Source organism: Lithobates pipiens, unplaced genomic scaffold (genome assembly GCF_037356315.1).
Source record: "Lithobates pipiens isolate NorthernLeopardFrog02 unplaced genomic scaffold, aLitPip1_a1.2 Scaffold_8, whole genome shotgun sequence".
NCBI classification, from domain to species: Eukaryota; Metazoa; Chordata; class Amphibia; order Anura; family Ranidae; genus Lithobates; species Lithobates pipiens.
In genome coordinates this window covers 280,858,076-280,883,973 of record NW_027507903.1, presented here as the reverse complement: position 1 = coordinate 280,883,973, position 25,898 = coordinate 280,858,076, and the positions used below count along the sequence as shown (strand labels likewise).

The window sequence follows — 25,898 nt, the reverse complement described above, 5'->3', positions numbered from 1 at the left end:
AGCATCCACATGAAACACACGGCTGTGTGAAAACTTAGGAGAGCAATAGGGACAAGGATAGTACTTTGTCACCCCATAATAAAGTGCCTATTGATTTAGAAATATTAAAAATGATTTTGAAATTACATTAACATGTTAAAGGTTAAGTTCATTTTGCATTTATTAATTTTTTTTTTCACAGGAGCCTGCAGTGAGTCAAGGGTTCATTGTCAGACTCCTGCACACTCTTCCTACAGCTCTGCGTGGGCTGTCAGTTTAAAGCTGCTTTCACACTGGAGCAGCGCTATTTGGCCACTAGTGGGCCGCTTTTAACCCCCGCTAGCGGCTGTTGAAGGGGTTAAATGCCCTGTGTATCGCCGAAGCGCTTTGCGGGCGCTTCAGCAGCGGTGCCCATTCATTTCACCGTACCAAAGATGCCGCTTGCAGGACTTTTTTTTGTTTTTTAACGTCCTGCAAGCGCATCTCAGTTTGAAAGCACTCGGGTTTTCACACCGACACTGCAGGGAAGGCGTTTTTCAGGCGCTTTACAGCTGTTATTTTTAGCCCAAAAGCACCTGAAAAATGCCCTAGTGTCAAAGGGGTCTAAGATATGTATGAAGTGTGAATAGACTATGAGCTTGCTCACAGTCCATTGAAGCTACAAGTCTGTCTGCCACAGTAACATGACTTGCAATTTATTCATTCACAGATCAGGTGGAGCCAAGTCAATTTGAAATTTGACAGTGGCTGTAGAAGGTAGGAATCCCTGGCCCCTGTCACAGGGAAGGGGGGGCCTGCTTGAACATGTTGCATATTAAATATGGGTGTAACATATTCAAAGGTGAACCTATCCTTTATAGACTTACCACAGTTTTAGTGATTGAATGTACAGTGCCTTGAAAACATATTCATACCCTCTTGAAATTTCAATTTTTTTTGTCATGTTACAACCAAAAACATCAATGGTATTTTATTACAATTTTATGTGATAGACCAAACACAAAGTGGCACATAATTGTGTCGTGGAAGGAAAATGATAAATGGTTTTCATAATTTTTACAAAAATAAAAAAAAACCTGAAAAGTGTGGCGCGCATTTGTATTCCGCCCTCTTTACTCTCATACCCCTAACTAAAATCTAGTGAAACAAAGTGCCCTCAGAAGTCACCTAATTAGTAAAAAGGTCCCGTACGTGGCTAGGCTCCCAAAAAGTCTCCCACATGTTGTATCCCCGTACTCGGGAGAAGCAGCAGAATTTATTTTGGGGTGTAATTTGACTTATGCCCATAGCATGTGTGAGCAATATATCATTTAGTGACAACTTTGTGCAAAAAAAAAAAAATTGTAATATTCCTGCAACTTGTGGCAAAATATAAAATATTTCATGGACTCAACATGCCTCTCAGTAAATAGCTTGGGGTGTCTACTTTCCAAAATGGGGTAATTTGGGGGGGTTTTGTGCCATTATGGCATTTTATGGCCTTCGAAAACTGTGATAGGTAGTGAGGAGTGAAATCAAAAATTTGCACCCTTAGAAATCCTGAAGGCAGTGATTGGTTTTCGGGGTGCCGTGCGTGGCTAGACTCCCAAAAAGTCCCACATATGTGGTATCCTCGTACTCAGGAGAAGCAGCAGAATATATTTTGGGGTGCAATTCCACATATAACTATGGCATGTGTGAGCAATATATCATTTAGTGACAACTTTTTGTAAACTTTTTTTTTGTGTGTCATTATTCAATCACTTGGGACAAAAGAAAAAAAAATATTCAGTGGGCTCAACATGCCCCTCAGCAATTTCCTTGGGGTGTCTACTTTCCAAAATGAGGTCTTTTTTTTTGGGGGGGGGGTTGTACTGCCCTGCCATTTTAGCACCTCAAGAAATGAGATAGGCAGTCGTAAATTAAAAGCTGTGTAAATTCCAGAAAATGTACTCTAGTTTGTAGATGCTATAACTTTTGCGCAAACCAATAAATATACGCTTATTGACATTTTTTTTTTTTTTACTAAAGACATGTGGCTGAATAAATTTTGCCCTAAATGTATGACTAAAATTTAGTTTATTCGATTTTTCTTACAACAAAAAGTAGAAAATATCTTTTTATATAATTTTCGGTCTTTTTCCATTTATATCGCAAAAAATAAAAATCGCAGAAGCAATCAAATACCATCAAAAGAAAGCTCTATTTGTGGGAAGAAAAGGACGCAAATTTCGTTTGGGTACAACATTGCATGACCACGCAATTACCAGTTAAAGCAGTGCAGTGCGAAATTGTAAAAAGACCTCTGGTCCTTAGGCTGAAAATTGGTCCGGGGCTGAAGTGGTTAAATAGGGCTTATTTGGGAGGTAGGGCTTATATTGCAGCCATCACCAACAATCACGCTAGGTCTTATTTTCAGGGAAACAGGGTATGTACTAGAAGTGGCTTTGGGACCTATGCAAATCATGGGAGCCTCAGTCCTCAACAGTAAACTTACTTGTGCAGCATTTTTGTTTTAAAATGTTTTTCTCTGAGTATTTTCGTTCTCTTCTCCTTCTAGTTAGCACACAATAGTAATGAACTAGCCCTGGTCTAACATGACACTGAGATGGAAAATTGTTTTCAGATACTTATACTTTTCCTTGCCTGGCTCTGACTCAAATCAACACAAGGGCCTTTGTTGGTCTAGATAGGGTGTCAAGGGGTAGAGCCAACTCATTGTGTGCCAGCATGAGGGAGAGCAAGGAAAGGAAAATCACTGAGTATTTGAAAAAACATTTTTTTTTTTCATTAGTAGTGTCCAATCCTCCTGTCGGTAGCAGTATAACAAATGTTTGAGATTGTGTCTCTTGAAGGGAAAAAAAAAAAAAAAAAAGAAAAAAAAATGTACTTGGAGAGGAACTTTAGTCAGAAAAATAACTCCGGATAGGTAGCTCCCTTTTGCAGGGAGCTAAAATAAAAATACGTTTACTGTTTAAAATTCAGTAATGCAAGGTCTCACCCTGCTCTGCGCATGCTCAGTTGATCTAGACTTTTAGACACTTTCGAATTTATAGAGGCCAATCTGCTGACAGCCTAAAGATTTACTGCTGTTCAGGGGCTCTGGGCTTCAGCAAAATGGCAGCCTCAGGCAAGAACACACACACACACACACACAACAATGCCGGAGGCAAATTACAGCACACACTAAACTGTGACAGCATAATTATTAATGTGGAATGTAGGTTTCTTGCTAAAGAACATTTTTATCAAGTTGTTATGGGTAAAGTTCCACTTTAGCCTGGTAGAAAAGACAGTTAATGCAGCCACCGTACTGTATTTAAATATTACATTTTTGTAAGACAAAATTGATGGATTGGCGGGAAAAAAAACAAAAAACAACTTGCCTTAGAAACACGTGTAAAAAATATATATGTTACCAATAACTCACCTTCAAGAATGTATCTAAAGCAGGGTTTCTCAATCTTTTTACCTCAAAATGAACCCTTGGCTAAAAATTGAGATCTCAGGTAATCCCTGAAAAAGATTTTTAGATCTTCACCTCACAGAACATTGGGTCTGATCAGTGATCTGAAGATATAGCAACAAATGATTGTAAAAATAGCATAAAATCTGGGTTTTTCAACCAGAGTTCCTTAGCAAAGCGACACTGTGGCAGATGTAGATCTGCCCAATATTGTTGTCCGTGTGCATGGATACCCAATGCCATCTCTGTAGTTGGGGCTGCGATGAACTCAGAGGACAGGGCCAGCAGGAGGTGAGATGCTGTGTATGGCAATGCAGACAGCGGGAGGAAGTGGCTGGAACAGGAGGCAACATCCTGTGTATGGCAGTGTTGGCTGCAGACTGCAGCAGCACATGGCAGGATCAGACTGAATGTAGCAGGAGATGAGTGCAGAATAGCTTTATGGTATAGCATACAAGGCTATTATGAGCGCCTGCTACATTCAGTCTGATCCAGCCATGTGCTCCCATTTTCTACAGTCTACAAAAGTATTCACCCCTTGGCTTTTTACCTATTTTGTTACATTACAGCCTTTAGTTCCATTTTTTTTAATCCAAATTATATGTGATGGATCAGAACACAATAGTCTAAGTTGGCAAAGTAAAATTCAAAAAATATAAAACTATTTTTCAGAAATAAAAAAAAAAATTATAATTGGCATGTGCCAATAATTGCCAAACTATTACCTTCAGAAGTCACATGATTAGTGAAAAATGATGGCCACCTGTGTGCAATCTAAGTGTCACATTATCTGTCATTACATATACACACCTTTTTCAAAGGCCCCAGAGGCTGCAACACCTAAGCAAGAGACACCACTAACCAAACGCTGCCATGAAGACCAAGGAACGCTCCAAACAAGTAAGGGACAATGTTGTTGAGAAGTACAAATGGGTTAGGTTATAAAAATATAATATATATATATATATATATATATATATAATATATATATATATATATATATATATACACACACACACACATACATACACACATACATACATACATACATACACACACAGTGCCTTGCAAAAGTATTCGGCCCCCTTGAACTTTTCAACCTTTTACCACATTTCAGGCTTCAAACAAAGATATAATTTTTTTATTTTTTGTGAAGAATCACCAACAAGTGGGACACAATTGTGAAGTGGAACAAAATCTATTGGATTTTTTAAACTTTTTTTAACTAATAAAAAAATGAAAAGTAGGGCGTGCAAAATTATTCGGCCCCCTTGCGTTAATACTTTGTAGAGCCACCTTTTGCTGGGATTACAGCTGCAAGTCGCTTGGGGTATGTCTATCAGTTTTGCACATCGAGAGACTGAAATTCTTGCCCATTCTTCCTTGCAAAACAGCTCGAGCTCAGTGAGGTTGGATGGAGAGCGTTTGTGAACAGCAGTTTTCAGCTCTTTCCACAGATTCTCGATTGGATTCAGGTCTGGACTTTGACTTGGCCATTCTAACACCTGGATACGTTTATTTGTGAACCATTCCTTTGTAGATTTTGCTGTATGTTTGGGATCTCCGTCCCAGTTTCCGGTCTTTTGCAGACTCCAACAGGTTTTCATCCAGAATGGTCCTGTATTTGGCTGCATCCATCTTCCCCTCAATTTTAACCATCTTCCCTGTCCCTGCTGAAGAAAAGCAGGCCCAAACCATGATGCTGCCACCACCATGTTTGACAGTGGGGATGGTGTGTTGAGGGTGATGAGCTGTGTTGCTTTTACGCCAAACATATCGTTTTGCATTGTGGGCAAAAAGTTCAATTTTGGTTTCATCTGACCAGAGCACCTTCTTCCACATGTTTGGTGTGTCTCCCAGGTGGCTTGTGGCAAACTTTAGTCAAGACTTTTTATGGATATCTTTAAGAAATGGCTTTCTTCTTGCCACTCTTCCATAAAGGCCAGATTTGTGCAGTGTACGACTGATTGTTGTCCTATGGACAGACTCTCCCACCTCAGCTTTAGTTCTCTGCAGTTCATCCAGAGTGATCATGGGCCTCTTGGCTGCATCTCTGATCAGTCTTCTCCTTGTCTGAGCTGAAAGTTTAGAGGGACGGCCAGGTCTTGGTAGATTTGCAGTGGTCTGATACTCCTTCCATTTCAAAATGATCGCTTGCACAGTGCTCCTTGGGATGTTTAAAGCTTGGGAAATCTTTTTGTATCCAAATCCGGCTTTAAACTTCTCCACAACAGTATTACGGACCTGCCTGGTGTGTTCCTTGGTCTTCATGATGCTCTCTGCGCTTTCAACAGAACCCTGAGACTATCACAGAGCAGGTGCATTTATACAGAGACTTGATTACACACAGGTGGATTCTATTCATCACCATCAGTCATTTAGGACAACATTGGATCATTCAGAGATCCTCGCTGAACTTCTGGAGTGAGTTTGCTGCACTGAAAGTAAAGGGGCCGAATAATTTTGCACACACCACTTTTCAGTTTATTTGCTAAAAAAGTTTAAATTATCCAATAGATTTCGTTCCACTTCACAATTGTGTCCCACTTGTTGGTGATTCTTCAAAAAATAAAATAAAAATGTATATGTTTATGTTTGAAGCCTGAAATGTGGCAAAAGGTTAAAAAGTTCAAGGGGGTCGAATACTTTCGCAAAGCACTGTGTATATATGTATATATATTACACACAAATCTTTGATGATCCATAGGAGCTCCACCAAATCTATCATAACCAAATGGAAAGAACAGGGCACAACAGCAAACCTGCCAAGAGACGGCCACACACCAAAACTCATGGACTGGGCAAAGAGGGCATTAATCAGAGAGGCAGCATAGAGACCTAAGGTAACAATGGAGGAGCTGCAGAGTTACACAGCAGAGACTGGAGTATCTGTACATAGGATGACAATAAGCCGTACGCTCCGCAGAGTTGGTCTTTATAGCAGAGTGGCCAGAAGAAAGCCATTACTTTCAGCAAAAAAACAAAATGGCACGTTTTGAGTTTGCAAAAAGGCATGTGGGAGACTACCAAAATGTATGGAGGAAGGTGCTCTAGTCTGATGAGACTAAAATTTTACTTTTTGGCCATCAAAACACTATGCCTGGCACAAACCCAACCCAACACATCACATCACCCAAAGAACACCACCCCCACAGTGAAACATGGTGGTGGCAGCATCATGCTATGGGGATGTTTTTCAGCAGTCGGGACTGGGAAACTGGTCAGAGTTGAGGGAAAGATGGATGGTGCTAAATACAGAGATATTCTTGAGCAAAACCTTTACCACTGTGTGTGATTTGAGGCCAGGACGAAGGTTCACCTTCCAGCAGGACAATGATCCCATACACACTGCTAAAGCATCACTTGAGTGGTTTAAAGGGGAAACATGTAAATGTGTTGGAATGGCCTAGTCAAAGCCCAGACCTCAATCCAATAGAAAATCTGTGGTCAGACTTAAAGATTGCTGTTCACAAGCACAAACCATGCAACTTGAAGGAGCTGGAGCAGTTTTGCAAGGAGGAATGGGCAAAAAATCCCAGTGTTAAGATGTGGCAAGCTCATAGAGACTTATCCAAAGCAATTTGGAGCTGTGATGGCCACAAAAGGTGACTCTACAAAGTATTGACTTTAGGGGTGAATAGTTATGCACATTGACTTTTTCTGTTATTTTGTCCTATTTGTTATTTGCTTCACAATAAAAAAAAAAAAAAAAAAAAAAAAAAAAAAATCTTCACAGTTGTGGGCATGGTCTGTAAATTAAATAATGCAAATCCTCAAACAATCCAGGTTAATTCCAGGTTGTGAGGCAACAAAACACGAAAAATGCCAAGGGGGTGAATACTTTTGCAAGCTGGAACTACAGAGGAGGCATCGGATATTAAATGTGAGCTGACAGTACTCTCTGTCAATGCACATTGAAAACAATTAGCGGGGATATACACCGGCCACAATGTTGATTTGTGGAGGAACAGCAATGTTGACTTATGGCAGATTTCTCGTAGAACCCCAGCTGAGAAACCCTGGTCTAAAAATATGTTAAAATTTCCTGCTAGCTAAAAGGAAAAACATGCATACTGCTGATCTCATACACATTAAATTGTTTGTAACCCCACCCCCAAAAATAAAAAAATAATTGATCCTGTTCCCTTAAAGCATGTATGCACACAGTGCTTGTGCTGTGTAATTTGGCTACTTTTTTAATATAAAAAACCTGGCTGATACTGCCCTCCGCTTTAAACTGACCACAGTTCATAATGGCTGCTGTGCCCTGACAGCATGGCATGTTTACGTGCGTCCATCATCCGCAGCTATTTGAAGCTCTCCTCTGTTCTCTTTCCCCTCCCCACCAGTCAGGTAGTCCGTGCCACTCTGTTCCCCGTCCCTTCCCGCTGCTATATGCACATCATAAAACATACCATCCCCTCTGTTCGTCAACATTGTGTGTCCTAGTGTCTGCTGAAATTAAAAAATAAATAAATGCCGATGTATACCTTTATATCAGAGCATCTCCCAGCGCTCAGGTGACTGCTCGGCTCTCTCTTCTCCCACTATAGCTGTCAACCAGGGAGAGGAGAGAGCCTCGCAGTCATGTAAGCGCCGGGAGACGCTCTGATACAAGGTATAAAAATTGGATTTTTTTTTTTTTTTCAGCACAGACACTAGGACACAATGTTAGTTAACAGAGGGGATGCTACGTTTATGATACAGTAGCTTTACAACCACTTTAACAAATTTATTATTATAACCACAGTAAATAGCAAACCTATACAAATGGAAAAACCATGCCAGCATTAAATACAGCAAACATTATTCATGCTTTCTAAACTCACAAAAAAATGTAATATCATAAGTATGATAAAAATGTAAGCAACAACTACTGGTATATACTCATGCCATCAACCAACACCGCCTTCATTAACTGGTTCTAAAAAGCCAACACAATTGTAAATGTAATGTAAGCCAGTCTGCCTACCTTCACTGAGAGCAAGTATAAATAAGGTGCTGGATTTAAATAATAAGAACATCAGTTAGCTTGTGATAAGGCACAAATCGCTCTGGTCAGGATGTTCTGAACAAACAAGACTGTCTCTAAAACAAAGGGCCTAGATTTCAAGATTTATGTGTAAAAAGTCTAATGAAAGCACCAAAACAGTGCGAGTTCAAAACAGACCCCCCCCTTCTTTGACAATCGTGCATTGGCTGTTCTGTGTTGTTTGTCAACCATTACCAATATTAAAAGTTTTCAGATTCTCAAACTGTTTGGCACGCTCATTAGACTTTATAATTTTGGACCTTTTAAGAGAGGCTGCTAATGCTGATTCCCATACTGAAAATGCCAAATGACTGGCTATTATGCCAATCCATTGGCTTGAATACTTTAAATCAGATGAAGAAGGTTGGAGGAATGTCAGAAGGGCTTATTTGCATACCTTGTTCCGTGTTAGTGACTCGATGTAACCAACCCAGAGTATGTCGTGGCTTTGCCCAAAAGGGTCAGCGTGTCAACCAGACAGTTTGCATTTGCAGTATTTGCAAATTCAACCTCGATTATTCTCTCAGGAAAGTTTTCTTTTAAGAAGATCCCCACTCCCTCTTACCACAGTACACACAAAGGTTGATTTACTAAAGGCAAATAAAGAGTCAACTGCACATGTACTACAAATGCAGTTGCACTAGATCGGAGGTCTGAAAGCTCTGAAATCAGGGAACGCTCTGTTGATTTCTATTGTCCAATCACGTACAAGCGTCCCTTACATGTCCCCCTCAGATCTAGAGCAACTGCACTTGCAGTGCACAGACTGTTTGCCTTTAGTAAATCAACCCCATAGCATACAGTATATGCTGCATATTATATGTGATCAATCAAAACAAAAGTGGAAGTCTGAAAAGCTGGGCACAGCCATCCAGTCACAAACTCAGCATAGAGCTCGGATAGAAGTTTTAATTTGGTCGACATATTATTAATGTGTATCCGGTTACCTATGGTCTCAACTAATGCGAGGGAGAAAAAAAATAAAATTAAAAAAAGAAGGCCCATACACAAATTGAAATCTAAGCAGAAATTTAATAGATTTGAAATAGTTCTGTACAACTTTCACTATACTGAATTTCAAAACTTCACCACAAAAATTGTAAATACATCATTTAAACACCAATTGCAATACATACATTTTTTTTATAGCTGTGCTTTTATTAAGCAAATATAAATCAGGTGTGAATTTTGATTAACTGGAAGCATAACATCATTTGAAGATACACCAAAGGTACCACACTTCATAAAACTAAAATATAAAATGTACAATAAGGCAAATAGCTAAAAAATTTAGTATTACAGCTCTAGTGATTATAGTGCACTTGTTTTATACACCAACAGGACATTGTGAAATTGGTAAATGACATGCATTTCAAATCTGAAAGTGTTCAACATCGTTATCTTAATTATATTCAATGTAAACATTCTACAGATAGCGCATCTTCTGTATTTAATTCTTACAACACCATACAACAAATGATCTTTCAAGTAATTAAATAAAATGGGTTTTTCACTTAAGAACATGGAACCTGCCTGTGCAATATAATGGGGGAACCTTTTCATTCGCCCTTCCCAAAAAGTAATTACTATGAGGCTAATAAGTATTTACTATGACTAGCTATATTCAACCTAATACAATACCAGTTTTTAACAGCTGACATATAGCTCTTTGTCCTCTACTGTGGAGTTAAGGGTAATAGGAGTCCAAGGGCCTGTTGAAAATGCAAAACCCATTTGAATACATTGATAAAATAGCACACATTTAAAAATATTGATAAATAACACTGTTACTATCTGGAAAATGACTGCAAAAACAAAATCTAGGAGAGATGCAGCGTCTCCTTAAGATGCATTGTCTCAAAATTAAATTTATGCCTGAGGCACACTAAATTTAATGATAAACAATTCGATTATAAAACATCAAGAATGTTACGACAAAATACACAAACTTATTATCTTCTACAATTGTCTGTACAACATAGTACCTAGAAGTGTTAAATCAGTACTTGGTCTTCAAATTACAGAAACTTACTTTGGTTTCATTTGACTGATGGATGTGGATTTTAAAGGTGTCAGTAGGGAAAGAGGTTAGCGTTTTTAATGGACACACACACGATGTATAGTTGTCACAATTAATGTATATAATGCAGCAGAGTGCCCATGATCATATGTAGTGCACTTTTTTTTGGGTGTCCCCCAAGTCTCACTGTAAAGGCACAATAAAGTGAATCTATAGCAGCCTTTCTCAACCTTTTCATCACAGAGGAACACTTGAAATAAGTTTCCAGTCTCAGGGAACTCCTGTTAAAAGGTCTATAACTACAACTCATGATACATTAGTGGGATGGTCAGTGAGAAGAATGCTCCTTACACTTGTGGTCATTGGGAAGAATCCCCCCCCCCCCCCTCCTTATAGATGGCCAAAAAAGATCATTGGTGTCAGTGGAAACTTATCTGAGAGCCAGAAAGTGCTCATTGAACCTCTAGCAACCTCTGGAGGAACACTGGTCTATGAGAAAAAAAAAGTTAAACTACAAGCTGTGGCGGGTTCCCAGAAAGCCTAAATCTGTAGCACTCAAATTGTTAGACATACAGGACATCAGTTGTGTATTACCAAAGTGCTGAACATAGAAAGCTATAATAGTACAAACAAAAAAAACAAAAAAAAATAGTGTAAGACTGTGGACAAGCTGAATGAGACTGCTAAAGGTTACTGGCATCAACGCGTAAAAAAAAAATCAATGATATACAGAGCTCCCCATAGCCTCTTGCTGCACCCACACCTGATGTTCTCCACAACATCATACAAGTTTAATATAGTTGGGTAATAAGTCAGCTTTGCTGCTGTTAGGTTTCCTTACCTTCAATACTAGCTCCATAAAGAAGAGAGCTGAATATGTGTTCAGGAACATTTAATGTGGTCACCTAATATTAACGGTCCACTTTTAGCACTGCCACCTATTACAGTTTACAGTGCATCAGGACCCCACTACAGTACTGAGACTAGCCACAAGAAGGCCAGTCTTTTAGGAAATGGCCATCCCATAGTATATATTTTTAAATACATTTTTTTTTTGCTTTCCAGTCTGTAAAAGGCAAATATTTTGCACTAATGTGACCAGTCACTGCTATCAGTGGGACATTCCAGGAAATGTTTCTAATGCCAATGAGAGGTTTTGGAAGGACAGGCTGTCCAGTCCAATCTCTCACTAATAAAATCAGGACAATCTAGATCTTCCTAAATGAACACCAAATTTGTATAACTATTATAAGAAGTGCCGTTTGCACTTTGCACTTCAAAAGTGCCATTTGAAGTGCCGTTTGTTCTTGATAGAGCTTTATGTGATAATGGATACAGAGGAAAGATGTCCTCTTTAAATACACTAGCAGGTCAAAAGGCAAGTTATCATACAATTCATATGTAATTCAGTCCTTACATTCATGATCTAAGGATGCATATTAAGAAAGTACGCACATGTTTCTGAACAGTTCTAGAAAAAATAAAGGGAAGCTGCATGCTGAAGAAAAAAAGAAAAAAAAAAACATTTGCATTACCCAATCACATGTACAAAAGTCTATTTGTAGTAAAATGGCTATTTAAAAAAACAAAAACATTTCAATAAAAACCATCAACATTTTACTGTACCATAAAATAACACAATATGTAAACAAATATTTTCAGATAATGCAAGCGAAAATAAAATATGTACATAACATCACCAGACCCAAATACACACGCTACAGTTACATGAAAGACAACTGTTAAGTGGGGAAGGGAATTCCGAAACATGGTGGAGGATCAATCCCGGCAGAATTCTTGCTGTCACAGGTAATCTGCACATAGGAAGCCCGTATGCACTTTACATTGCACAGGCCTAAATTGTGAAATGATGATGTGCCGAATTCAAGGATGGTCTGAACCTCTGTGTACACACAGAGCAGTCACTGATGGACCACAAAATAATAAAAATGGGACACAATCTTTGGTTTGAAATTAGTGAAAGGTTTCAAAAATTTACTAAAACCCCCACCTTCTAAAAATATAGGCTTCCTGGCTATCTTGCTATCTTTAATTTGAATCACTGCCCAGGAACAAGTATGCTGATAAAAGCTCTGACTTATTTCTGACTTCCTTGATCTGAATTTGTTTCAATACAATGACTTGAGTCACTGAAGATTTTTTGAAATATTGAAGCCAAAGACAGCAAAGTATCTAGCATATTCAACAAAATAAAAAAACTTTAAATAAATATCTTTTTAATACGTGATCACAATCTGTTTTCTGAGCTGCCTAAGGGGTTTAGGGAGGTGGGGGTGGAGAAACACCAATCAACCTGATCTTCCCAGTGAATGGGTGTGCAGAGTAGCATGTCAGCACAAGTCTGATTATTGGACGACAAGCAGGCTGTTCTTCCAGCTGAGTCAGAAAACTGATCACACTAGTGACTAGCCAGTTAACGACTGCTCTATTGTAGCTTTACTGCTACAGGGCAGGTGTTCTGTGCAGAATCACGCACATATATGAGATTCTGCTCTTCTGGGTAGGGGGCGCGCTGCTTCTGCTGTGATTAGTCACAGCACAAGCCGATCAGTGGGTGCCGGCCAAAGAACGACCACCGGCATCCACTAATCGGCAAGGAGGCAGACTGTCAGTGGTGATGTGCTGGATTTTGCTTCCCTGTGAAGCAGGGAATAAAATCCAGCACATCACTTAGTGAAAACAGTACACTGTACACACAAAAACACTGGTTAGGCACACATTTAACCCTTTGATCGCCCTAGATATTTAGCCCCCTTTCCAGCCTGTGTCATCAGCACAGTGACAGTGCATATGGAAAATAAAAATTGGAAAAATGTAAGGTAATGAATGCACTTGGGGTAAAAAACATAGGATGGAGAAAGATCTGGGGGTCCTAGTAGATGACCGATTGAACAATAGCATTCAATGTCAAGCTGCAGCTACCAAAGCCAGCAGAATATTAGCATGCACAAAAAAAAAAAAAAAAAGATATACTCCAGGGATAAAACTAGAATTCTACCACTTTATAAAACTTTGGTTAGACCACATCTGGAGTACTCCATCCAGCTCTGGTCACCAGTCCTCAGAAGGGCTGTGCTGGAACTGGAAGGGCAACAAAATAAATAAGGGGATTGGAGGACTTCAATTACGAGGAACGTCTGCAAACACTAAATGTATCCTTGCTGGTGAAACAATGCTTTAGAGGAGACATGACAGCGATTTACAAATAACTCAATGGTGATCCAAGAATAGGAAAAAAACTATTCAGGCTCAGGGAGTGCAAGAGAATACAGGGCCACACATTGAGATTGGGATTTTGTTTTACCCACAAATATGGAGCAGAATACAGATTGGCCTAAAGTTATGAAGGAATTCGTTTTTTTATTGTAAATGTTTTAGTCACACTTGCCTAGTGTAGTCCGTGTGAAATAAGAAAGGAAGACTGACAGGATTACCAGGTATTTCATACAAAAGGAAGAAATACATAGAGAAAGGATACTTTTTAATACAAGTAAATGGTACAACAGACAAATCAGGAGTATAAAATGCTGGAGTAATATACTTAAGTAAATCTGTAAAAAAAAAAAAAAAAAAAAATTAGCTTTGAGTGCCGACATTCTTCTAAAAATGTTAGTTGATGGCTGTTCGGCCAATCCTATGGCTTCAGTACTTTCAGTAAGTTACCTGGAACAAGTATGCAGATTAGAAATGCCAGATTAAAGTCTGTGCCTGTGACTAAATGTACTGAACAAACAGGCATGACAGCCATGCAAATATAGCATTTTCACATGTAAAATAAGGTAAGCAATTGCAATCTTAACCACTCCACTACCAGCCATTGTAGTATAACAACCGCTAGGGAGAGTGGTTATTCTGACAGGCAGTTCAAAAATATATATATTTTTTTTTTAGACAGTGGACAGCGAAGGCAAATGCCACTGAGCCGATCAGAGACTGTGCCTTATGGTGGTACTGTTTACACGGGAGAACCTGCTCCTTTCTCACAACGGAGGAAGGTGAATGAAAAAAAAAAATATGGCTGAAAAAAAAAAAAAAAAAAAAAGAAGAAGGAAGAAGATGCCCAATAATGCATTTCTATTTTATGTTTTTTACCTTAAAGTAAGGGAAATATATGTTTGTTTACTACGGTTACATCTAAATGAAAGCATACATTTTGAGTACCTGTATTTTATAGGTGGTCACAGAAATTGATTGAGCACTAAAAAGGATAAACTAGCCTACTATTTACGTTATAAAAAGAAACTTAAAGAACAGCTAGACTCATGAAACAAGCTGTAAAATATTTTAGAAACAAATATATGGACTTCCATACTTCATTGTACTGAATCAACTACATACATAAAAGTAGCTGCTTCATGAAAACAAACAGGCATTCTGAAGTGTGTCTAAAATAGACTTTAAAATGCTAAAACATCTTCAAAAATAAAGCTGCATCACCCAGCAATCACCTTCAGTTCTGAAGATATATAGTATTTTGCAAAACACGTTTGCAAACAATGATCCACTTGACACTACTATAAGCAATAGTCTATGAAAAGTTTATCATCCACATTAGCCATACCAATGCAGAACATGAGTGACAAAAGGAGATTCATTTAAGCTGGGCAATTTCCTGCAAGAACGGGATACCAAATGTTCCAGAGTGCTGCTGCTCGGACCACATCGGAACTTCATGTTGTAGAGGAGTCCTCTTTGGATAGAAAGTGTGATGGGAATCATAGTTCAGTAAACAGCTAAGAGATTCCATGTAGATATCAGCGAAACGTGCCAGCCGTCTCAGAAAATAGGTTGGATTATGATTCGTCCTGAAGATACTTCCAAAGCGAGGGTTAAACATTTTTCTTGCCATGTCCCTACAGTACAGAAAGAGAAGTTAGATATAGCAGAGGTGAAGTCTCTCAACCACCTTTTCTTTTTTTCCACACGCCCACAGTAGATGTACTGTGGGCAGGTGGTAGCTGCAGACACAGATGTACTGGTATATTGCGGCCATACTTCTGCGTTTGGGGCATGCATATATGCACCCCCTGCCGACCCGTGTCATGATTGGACACAGCACAAGTTTGGGAGCTGATTTTAGCCAACGATTTTGGCTGAGGTCAGCTGATCGACTGTGGCCAATCACACACATACAAAAACACAGAACTCTGTTCAGGGAACAGTGACCTGGCTGTTTCTTCTAACTGTGAAGCAGGGGGGAAACAAAAATGATAATAAAGTAAAAGCAGTACACATCATGGTTAAGCACACAGTTAACCCATTTTTGGCCCTAGATGTTAACCCCTTCCCAGCCAGTGTCATTATTGCAGTGTTAATGTACAGTATTGTCACTAATAAGTGTCACTAGTGATGTCAATGACCCTCCCTGATAGTGTCTCCTAGCACCAGATTGCCCTCCACCCTATCAGGGCCACACTATAAGTTGCTAATCACTGCACTTACAGTATAGCATCTATAGCTGTGTAAATTCAAGCATACATACCATAGTTTTTAGACACCATAACTTTTGCATAAAACCCAATTAAAATATGCTTACTGGGATTTTTTATTTTTTTACCAAAAGGCATAGCAGAATACATTTTGTCCTAAATTTCTAAAGAGATTTTTTTTTTTTTTTTTTTTATTATTGATTCCGTTTTATAACAAAGTAGAAAATATTTCCTTTTCTAAATTTTTCGGTCTTTTTTTCCTTCATAGCGCAAAAAATATATAAAAGCCCAGTGGTGATCAAATACCACCAAACAGCTCTATGTGAGTGAAAAAAAAAAAAAAGATAAAATTGCATTTGCATACAGTACTGCATTGAAAAAAATGCCCTGGTCATGAACAGTGGTACAACCTTCCAGAGGTCAAGTGGTTAATCTAGGAGGGGCAGAAGTTGCAGGTCAGAACCAAAATAAGAATGTAAATAACTATTAGAGAGCAACAATTGCCAGCAAAAATTCCTATGAAAATAACCATTTTTGGATTCCAAAAAGTCTATACATCATAAACCCAAGCCTGAACAATGGCTATGGACCCCGGAGGTTAGATAAAAAAAAGATAAAAGTTAACAACTACACATACCTGGTTTCTTGTCTCTCTCTTATCCATTCTTGCAAAATCATCTGCGACTCAGCATCTCTGTATACCTAAAAATAAAATTAAAAAATAAATATACATACATACATACATGCATGCATGCATACATACATACATACAGCATCTCACAAGTACACCCCTCACATTTTTGTAAATATTTTATTCTATCTTTTCATGTGACAACACTGAAGAAATGACACTTTGCTACAATGTACAGTAGTGAGTGTACAGCTTGTATAACAGTGTAAATTTGTGGTCCCCTCAAAATAATTCAACACACAGCCATTAATGTCTATACGGCTGACAAGGAAAAGTGAGTACACCCCAGGTGGAAATTAGGGCCCAAAGTGTCAATATTTTGTGTGGCCACCATTATTTTCCAGCACTTAACCCTCTAGGGCATGGAGTTCATCAGAGCTTCACAGGTTGCCAATGGATTCCTTTTCCACTCCTCCATGAAGACATCACTGAGCTAGTGGATGTTCCGTCTGAGGATGCCCCGTAGATGCTCAATAGGGTTTAGTTCTGGAGACATGCATGGCCAGTCCCTCACCTTTACCCTTAGTCTTTAGCAAGGCAGTGGTCGTCTTGGAGGTGTGTTTGGAGTCATTATGTTGGAATACTGCCCTGCGGGCCCAGACTCTGAACCGAGGGGATCATGCTCTGCTTCAGTATGTCACAGTACATGTTGGCATTCATAGTTCCCTCAATGAACTGTAGCCCCCCCCCCCCCCCCCCCCCAACCTCTGCAGCAATGCTGGCAGCACTTATACGTTTATTCAAAGACAACCTCTGGATATGATGCTGAGCACGTGCACTCAACTTCTTTGGTTGACCATGGCAAGGCCTGTTCTGAGTGGAACCCTTCCTGTTAAACTGCTGTATGGTCTTAGCCACCATGCTGCAGCTCAGTTTCAGGTTCTTCACAATCTTATAGCCTAGGCCATCTTTATGTAGAGCAACAATTCTTTTTTTTTTTCAGATCCTCAGAGTTCTTTCACTTATCTTTCACAATATCTGAAAATTGATCACACCCGAAGGACTGACGGCCTATTTCAATTCTTGAGACCCTAACATGCCAGAAAAGTACAAATACCCCCCAAATGACCCCTTTTTGGAAAAAAGACATTCCAATGTATTTAGTAAGAGGCATGAGGAGTTTTTTGAAGTTGTCATTTTTTCCCACAATTCTTTGGCACCATAGCTTGTGGACTCTATAACTTTCACAAAGACCAAATAATATCCAATTTGTACTTATTTTTACCAAAGATATGTAGTAGTATAAATTTTGGCCAAAATTTATGAAGAAAAAAATGACTAATCTGCTAAATTTTATAACAAACAAAAGAAAAATAATTTTTACAGAATTTGGTATTTTTTCTTTTATAGCACAAAAAAAAAAACCCAGCGGTGATTAAATACCACCAAAAGAAAGCTCTATTTGTGTGAAAAAAAAGAACAAAAAAGGACAAAAATTTCATATAGGTCCAGTGTTGCATGACTGAGTAATTGTCATTCAAAATGACAGAGCACCGAAAGCTGAAAATTGGTCTGGTTATTAAGGGTGTTTAAGTGCCCAGTGGTCAAGTGGTTAAGAAAGCGCAATTGATACATTCAATTGGAATTAGCCAGGTGGCCTTTCAAATATGCCATTAACGTTTGTCTCCATTTGTTCTGTGCTGTCATTCACAACATATTTATATGCAAGGTCTATTGTGTATCCTGTATCATCAATGTTATAGTCTTCCAAGCTAGAAGATCTTTAGCTACATAATGGAAGACAAAAATAGACTTGCTAAACCTCTTCTCAAATAATCCTACAAACATGCAGCTAACCAAAGCTGGCACAGCCATCAAGCACAATAATATACACAGTCCAAGCATGTGTCTATCAGCACTCTCCATTAAGGGAATAAAAAACAGTTGGCTACAATAAAAAAAAAAAAAAGAAAAAAAAAAAAAAGAAAAGGGAGGTGAAGAAGAAGAAGGAAGAAGGAAAATACAATACATATCTATCTATCCATATACACACACACACACACACACACACACACACACACACACACACACTTCTTTGGTACAGGGTTCCATAAATGTTCTACAGCCATCATAAGCCAACTACGGGTAGTTAACCAGATCTGCATTATGGGGCTGCAGTTCAGAAATATTACAATGATAATAATATTATTCTTATTATTATTAAGGCATATGGAAGGTCCACTCTTTAGAAAAAAAAAAACTTCATACCAAATAGCTGTGAATCAACTTCCCTGTTCACAGAGAGGGAAGAATTTGGCCATTCAGGCCTTCTCAGGATATTTAGCCAAGAATACATTAGCAAAGTGATTTACTGAAAATTCTAGAATTGCAAGGCATTATCAGAGGTGTCCTCAAAAGGAGTTTTAGTTCTCAGGACTTTTAGTCCTGTACCAAAGTCAATCCATCGATCGACTTGGATACAACCAGCGCATCAGATTTTTTTGCATCCAATTACTGCTGAAGGCTACATCCACTAGCAGTAATCATTGTGTTCTGCTGGCAGGGAGCCTTCCCAGCCTGCAGAACAGAATAGAGCTGCTGGAGGGATTCCCCCATCAACACAGACTATGCTGATGGGCAAATCGAGCAATTTTCATTCCTTCCACCCATGGTGGAAAGAAAGTAAATTCAATTATCTATGGCACGTGTGTCAAACACAAGAACCGCATTCCAAATCCGGCTCCCCAGGCCATTTCATATGGCCTTCACACCCAGGGGGAGAGGTGGACGTGAGATGTGGACAACATGGGAAGGGGGGCTAAACTCTGCACACTGTGCATAGCACACCCCTAAACCCTGCACTCTGTATGCAACATACTCAACCCTGTAGTCTGTACACAGTGCACCCCTGAAACCTGCACTCTGTACACAATGCCCCCTTACCATCTTCCCACTGCAATTTGCCCACACAACCGATCAGTGCTGTTCGGCAGGGGGGTTGGTAGAGTTTCTGCACCTATTCTGAGGTAAAAAAAAAAGCCCTGCATACATTTATATAGTCTTACAGATACAACCAGCCCTTTGAGGACAACCATAATGCTGATGCAGCCTGCAATGAGTTTGACATCCCTGATTTATGGCCTGCAGTAATACATTTGCTTCCAAGCATGATGAGCGTTACCTTTTCTTGACAGCTGTTTTTGAAAATAGGATTTTAGATCATTATACCCATTATTTTTAATAAAAGCACTTTTAATTCAATACTACTCATTCAACATACCTGCATACGTTCAAGTAACCCAGTTAAACCCTGAAGCCAGGCCATTGTCTGAATATACTCCGCTGTATTCATAATTGTAAGCTCTGATTTCAGTTCTGGAATAATAGCGCCTGTCCTCCACCCATGCTTCAGTGTCAAATCCTGTTGAGCAAGACAAGAGAATAAGAATACTTTTGAGAATCGAGATAGCCTAAAACGTTATTGTATATTGTAACCTGTCTCAAGACAGAATTTGAACAAGGGAAGTGTTTAGTATTTTCAACTTTAAAGACTTCAGCCCCGGAACATTTTACCCCCTTCCTGACCGGAGCACTTTTTGCGATTCGGCACTGTCGCTTTAACTGACAATTGCGCAGTCGTGCAATGTTGCACCAAAAACAAAAAATTTACGTCCTTTTTTTCCCCCCATAGAGATCTCTTTTGGTGGTATTTGATCACCTCTGCGGTTTTTATTTTTTTTCAATAAAGAAAAAAAAAAAAAAAAAAAAAAAAAAAAAAAAAGGAGCGTAAATTTTGAAAAGAAACGCACTATTTTTTACTATAATAAATATCCCCCAAAAATATATAAAAAAAATTTAAAAAAATTTTTCCTCAGTTTAGGCCGATATATATTCTTCTATATATATTTGGTAAAAATAAAAATAAATAAATAATAATGTTAAAGTTATAGTTACAGCGTCTACTAAATAGGAGATAGATTTATGGCATTTTTTTTATTATTAGCAATGGTGGCGATCTGCGATTTTTATCTGGATTGCGGATTTATGTCGGTCACATCGGACACTTGACACTATTTTGGGACCATTGTCATTTATACAGTGAGCAGTGCTATAAAAATGCACTGATTACTAAGTAAAGGACACTGGTATGGAAGGGATTAACCACTAGGGGGCGATGAAGGGGCTAAGTGTGTCCTAGGTAGTGAGTCCAACCGTGTGGGAGCTGGGCTTCAACTCAAATGACCGCGTCATCGGAGCAGTGATCTCTATCATAACACAAGGCAGAACGGGGAAATGCCTCGTTTACATAGCATCCGCCAGTTCCGCAGGCACGGCCACGCTGTGCGCGCCTGCCATCCCCGCCTCTTAAAGGGGGGGGGATGTACAGGTGCGCCCATTTTCCCACTGCTGCCATTGTGCCGACGTATATATCGGCGTGCAGCGGTCAGCAAGTGGTTAAATAGGAACTGCAGTCTGCTCACTTAATTTGTAATGAAAACATCTTTGCCATTCTGAAGATTCCCTGCAATCACTTTGCATATTATTTTATATATACACTGCGATTCTGTACTTGTCAAATAGGCTGCAGAAATCTCCCTCCACTGAGTCTGACTGCAATCATTTTAAAGTGGTTTTGAACTCTTTACAACAACTTTATGCTACGGGTAAGCCTATACTGAGGCTTACCTGTAGCAGGCTATGGCCTAAACCTGCACGGTTTAGGAGAGGACATCGGCACAAGCGCACTGGGGCCAGAAGTAACCCCCGGGAGAGATGTCGCTAGCCGGAGGGGGAGACAAGGACGGCTGTGGGGGCTTAGTTTTCTAGCATACTAGCTCATTATGCCTTTGCCTTGCAGGGTTTTTTTACCAGGGTTTACAACCACTAACTGTGGGCAGCTGAACCTGCTGAGTGTTGACTTCCTGGATTTACACAGAAGCACACCCCCAGCTCTGCCACTTTCATTGGCCCTCTTATGACTCATCCCCCCACCCTTGCTGGCAAACTCAAGAGAGAGCGAGAGAGCTGCATGATGTCATGAGCCTAGGCTTTTTACCAGACAAGAAACAGGAAGTGGGCTGTATAAGATATTTACTGGCAGAAAAACAAACAAAAAAAAAAACGTTTTACTATCCAAAGTTGAAACAATAAGAGCAGAAGATTTAATAGATGGAAAGTTTAAAAAAATCCACTTTAAGTACAGCTATACACAAACAATTTAAAAAGGTGATAGTCTAAAAGAGTAGAGTCAAATGTAACTAAAAAAATAAATAAAAAAAACAAAGTTTTGAATAGAGTGGAGAATGATTAGAACCCCTGTCAGGTTTTATCGCTGTCTGTGCCCCATTAGGGAGATTCACCCTCTCTGTCATGTTTACCATCATTTAAAGTGACAGTAAAAAGAAAATACCAAAGTTTGGGTGGACATTGGAACAGTAATATTAGGGGAAATCTTCCAATGGGGACACTAGTTCAGGTAAACCTGGCAACACCCCGAGATTCCCTCAATTTGGAGGGATTTTATCCCATCTCCTATTTTAGTATATGAGACACAGATGGCAACAGGAAAAAAAAAAAAAAGAAGAAGGTGTTGCCTTTACCTTAAAATCTTACCCAGAGAGGGGATTTAAAGGGAGGGAAGAAAAAATAAAAACACAAAGTCCATTTGCTTTAAAAGGAAAAAAAAATCTTTATAGTTTAGTAATATTTACACAAAAGCAGTATTTGGGGTAATTGAGGAAGAAGCAGTTGCTGTAATAACATTATCAATGCCAGTGTTAAAATATGAGAAAAAATAAATAAATGTGAGAAAAGCAGTGACTCAATCACATAAGGAAGAACTGACAGTTCTGGGAATATTTTCTATACAAACAGTACAGTGAGGGAAAAAGAATTTGATCCCCTGCTGACTTTGTACATTTGCCCACAAAGAAATGATCAGTCTATACATTTTGGTAGGTTTATTTTAACAGTGAGAGACATAATAATAAAATAAAAAAAACATTTAAAAAAAAGTTATGAATTGATTTGCATTTTAATGAGTGAAATAAACATTTGATCCCCTATCAGCAAGATTTCTGTCTTCCAGGTGTCTTCTACACAGGCAACGAGCTGAGATTAGGAGCACTCTTTAAGGGAGTGCTCCTAATCTCAGCTTGTTCCCTATATAGAAGCAGCAATCAGATTCCAATCTCTCCACCATGGCCAAGACCAAAGAGCCATCCAAAGATGTCGGGGACAAGATAGTAGACACACACAAGGCTAGAATGGGCTACAAGACCACTGCCAAGCAGCTTGGTGAGAGGGCGGCAACAGTTGGTGCGATTATTTGCAAATGGAAGAAACATAAAATAACTGTCAATCGCCCTCGGTCTGGGGTTCCATGCAAAATCTCCCCTTGTGGAGTTTCAAAGATAACGGTGAGGAATCAGCCCAGAGCTACACAGGAGAATCTTGACAATGATCTCAAGGCAGCCAGGACCATAGTCACCAAGAAAATAATTGATAACACTACGCCATAAAGGACTGAAATCCTGCACGGGATTTTCACTGTACAGAGACATTTTATTTTAAAAGGGAGAATTAAACCTTCAACTTTTTTTCCAAAAAAAAAAAAAAAAAACACAACTCAGGTTAGAAATGTTCAATAAATGTATTAACTAATAAAGTCCATGTTCCAGCAAAATTGAAACACCCTCTGCCTCTCCCGCCCACACCCTCTTACCCATTCTTCCTTTCCCCCCCCCCCCATATGAAATACTGTGTGGCAGGGATATACCCACTTAAGTCAGACATTTGGGTCCCTCACAGACCCCATTTCTGGGTGTGGGGGGACTGCTAATGCTTCGCCAGCTGGTCCCCTTATGCTGACCTTAGCCCAATCCTAAAAGGACCCCACCCACTGGACAGCCAACAGAAAGCATCTGGATCATGCAGGCAGTGATTTGGATACAAAGGACACTGCCTCCTGTACATAGGAAATAAAAGACTGGAGGCTGGTACATCTAATGACCATGGATTTAGGCAAATAAAATGACATCTAGATAGGGTTTTCTGATTGGACAAGATGGCGATTGTGACATTTCAAATGAAATAACCAGGGAGAGGTGAATGCATTTGACGTTTTCAACATAGCATTATGTTCTGGTTTCACGTGTTGTTACAATATTTATCCAGGTGTAACCGACTATGCATCAGCTATAAAAAATGTAAAATAGATTAGAAAAGCACCTTACCGCCAAGTCACTGTAAATATGATCACCAAAGTACAACACTTTTGATCCTCTCCAGCCAGTAAGCTTGAGAAATTCAAATAAATTTCCCTAAAAAACAGAAGGCATTAATGTAAGATAGCAATCGTAGTATGTGCAGCTACTAAAATATGTTTATGAGGGAAACATTTACAGTATCTCAGAAAAGTGAGTACATCCCTCACATTTTCTAAATATTTTGTTATACCTTTTCATGTGACAACACTGAAGAAATGACACTTTGCTACAATGTAAATTAGTGAGTGTACAGCTTGTATAACAGTGTAAATTTGCTGTCCCCTCAAAATAACTCAACACACAGCCATTAATGTCTAAACCGCTGACAACAAAAGTGAATACACCCCTAAGTTAAAATGTCCAAATTGGGCACAAAGTGTCAATATCTTGTGTGGCCTCCATTATTTTCCAGCACTGCCCTAACCCTCTTGGGCATGGAGCTCACCAGAGCTTCACAGGTTGCCAATGGAGTTTTCTTCCATTTCTCCACGACAACATCCTCCACGATGACATTCTGTTTGAGGATGCCCCACGGATGCTCAATAGGGTTTAGGTCTGGAGACATGCTTGGCCGGTCCATCACCTTTACCCTCAGCTTCTTTAGCAAGGCAGTGGTCATCTTGGAGGTGTGTATGGGGTCATTATGTTGGAATAATGCCCTGAGGCTCAGTCTTCAAATGGAAGGGGATCATGCTCAGCTTCAGTATGTCACAGTACATTCATGGTTCCATCAATAAATGTAGCTCCCCAGTTCCAGCAGCACTCATGCAGCCCAGACCATGACACTCCCAACACCATACTTGACTGTAGTCTGTCTTTGCACTCCTCACCTGGTTGCCGCCATACACGTTTGACACCATCTGAACCAAATAGGTTTATCTTGGTCTCATCAGACCACAGGACATGGTTCCAGTAACCCATGTCCTTAGTCTGCTGGTCTTCAGCAAACTGCTTTCTTGTGCGTCATCTTTAGAAGAGGCTTCCTTCTAGGAAGACAGCAATGCAGACCAATTTGATGCAGTGTGCGGCATATGGTCTGAGCACTGACAGGCTGACCCCCCGCCCCCCCCTCCCCCCCAACTCCTTCAACCTCTGCAGCAATGCTGGCAGCACTCATACGTCTATTTCAAAAAGACAACCTCTGGATATCACTCAACCTCTTGGGTCGACCATGGGAGGGCCCATTCTGAGTGGAACCTGTCCTGTTAAACCGCTGTATGGACTTGGCCACCGTGCTGCAGCTCAGTTTCAGGGTCTTGGCAATCTTCTTATAGCCTAGGCCATCTTTATGTAGAGCAACAATTCTTTTTTTCAGATCCTCAGAGTTCTTTGCCATTAGGTGCCATGTGGAACTTTCAATGACCAGTATGAGAGAGAGATACCCCCAAATTTAACGCCTGCTCCCCATTCATAACCGAGACCTTGTAACGAGTCACATGACACTGGGGAGGGAGAATGGCTAATTGGGCCCAATTTGTACAGTTTCACTTAGGGGTGTACTCACTTTTGTTGCCAGTGGTTTAGAAATGGATGGCTGTGTGCGGAATTATTATTTTTAGGGGACAGCAAAATTTACACTGTTATATAAGCTGTACACTCACACAGACTGGCCCTAATTTTCACCTGGGGTGTACTCACTTTTTGTTGTCAGCCATATAGACATTAGTGGCTGTGTTGAGTTATTTTGAGGGGGCCACAAATTTACACTGTTATACAAGCTGCACACTCGCTACTTTACATTGTAGCAAAGTGTCATTTCTTCAGTGTTGTCACATGAAAAGATAATAAAATATACAATAAAATATTTACAAAAAATGTGAGGGCCGTACTGACTTTTGTGAGATACTGCCAATCATTGTTCGAACTGCTACCTGTGCTACAGCTACACATGTGCACTTTTTTCCTGGTGACCACTAACACTGAGAACAGAAGTGGAGGGCATTCCAACATTTTGAGTTGTTACAAGAGGAAGAGGAGAAATCTTCCAGTGGGGACACTAGTTCCTATGACATTTGTCTAAGGAGAAAGATTGGCTCTCATCTCCTCTTCTGTCCACATAACAGCAGGTAAAGA

General features: G+C 39.6%; 1 protein-coding gene across 1 annotated transcript in view; it reads right to left on the bottom strand.

The window, feature by feature from the left end:
• Nucleotides 1-9,468: 9,468 nt before the first annotated feature.
• The window catches only part of NT5DC3 (5'-nucleotidase domain containing 3), an 80,508-nt gene continuing 64,078 nt past the window's right edge, over nt 9,469-25,898 (bottom strand). The window contains exons 11-14 of the mRNA XM_077472133.1: nt 23,793-23,879; nt 19,838-19,978; nt 16,564-16,628; nt 9,469-15,350 (exon numbers count right to left, since the gene is read on the bottom strand). Of these exons, the coding sequence (XP_077328259.1) occupies nt 15,089-15,350; nt 16,564-16,628; nt 19,838-19,978; nt 23,793-23,879 (555 nt within the window). The 3' untranslated portion in view covers nt 9,469-15,088. The remainder of the gene's footprint in view (nt 15,351-16,563; nt 16,629-19,837; nt 19,979-23,792; nt 23,880-25,898) is intronic.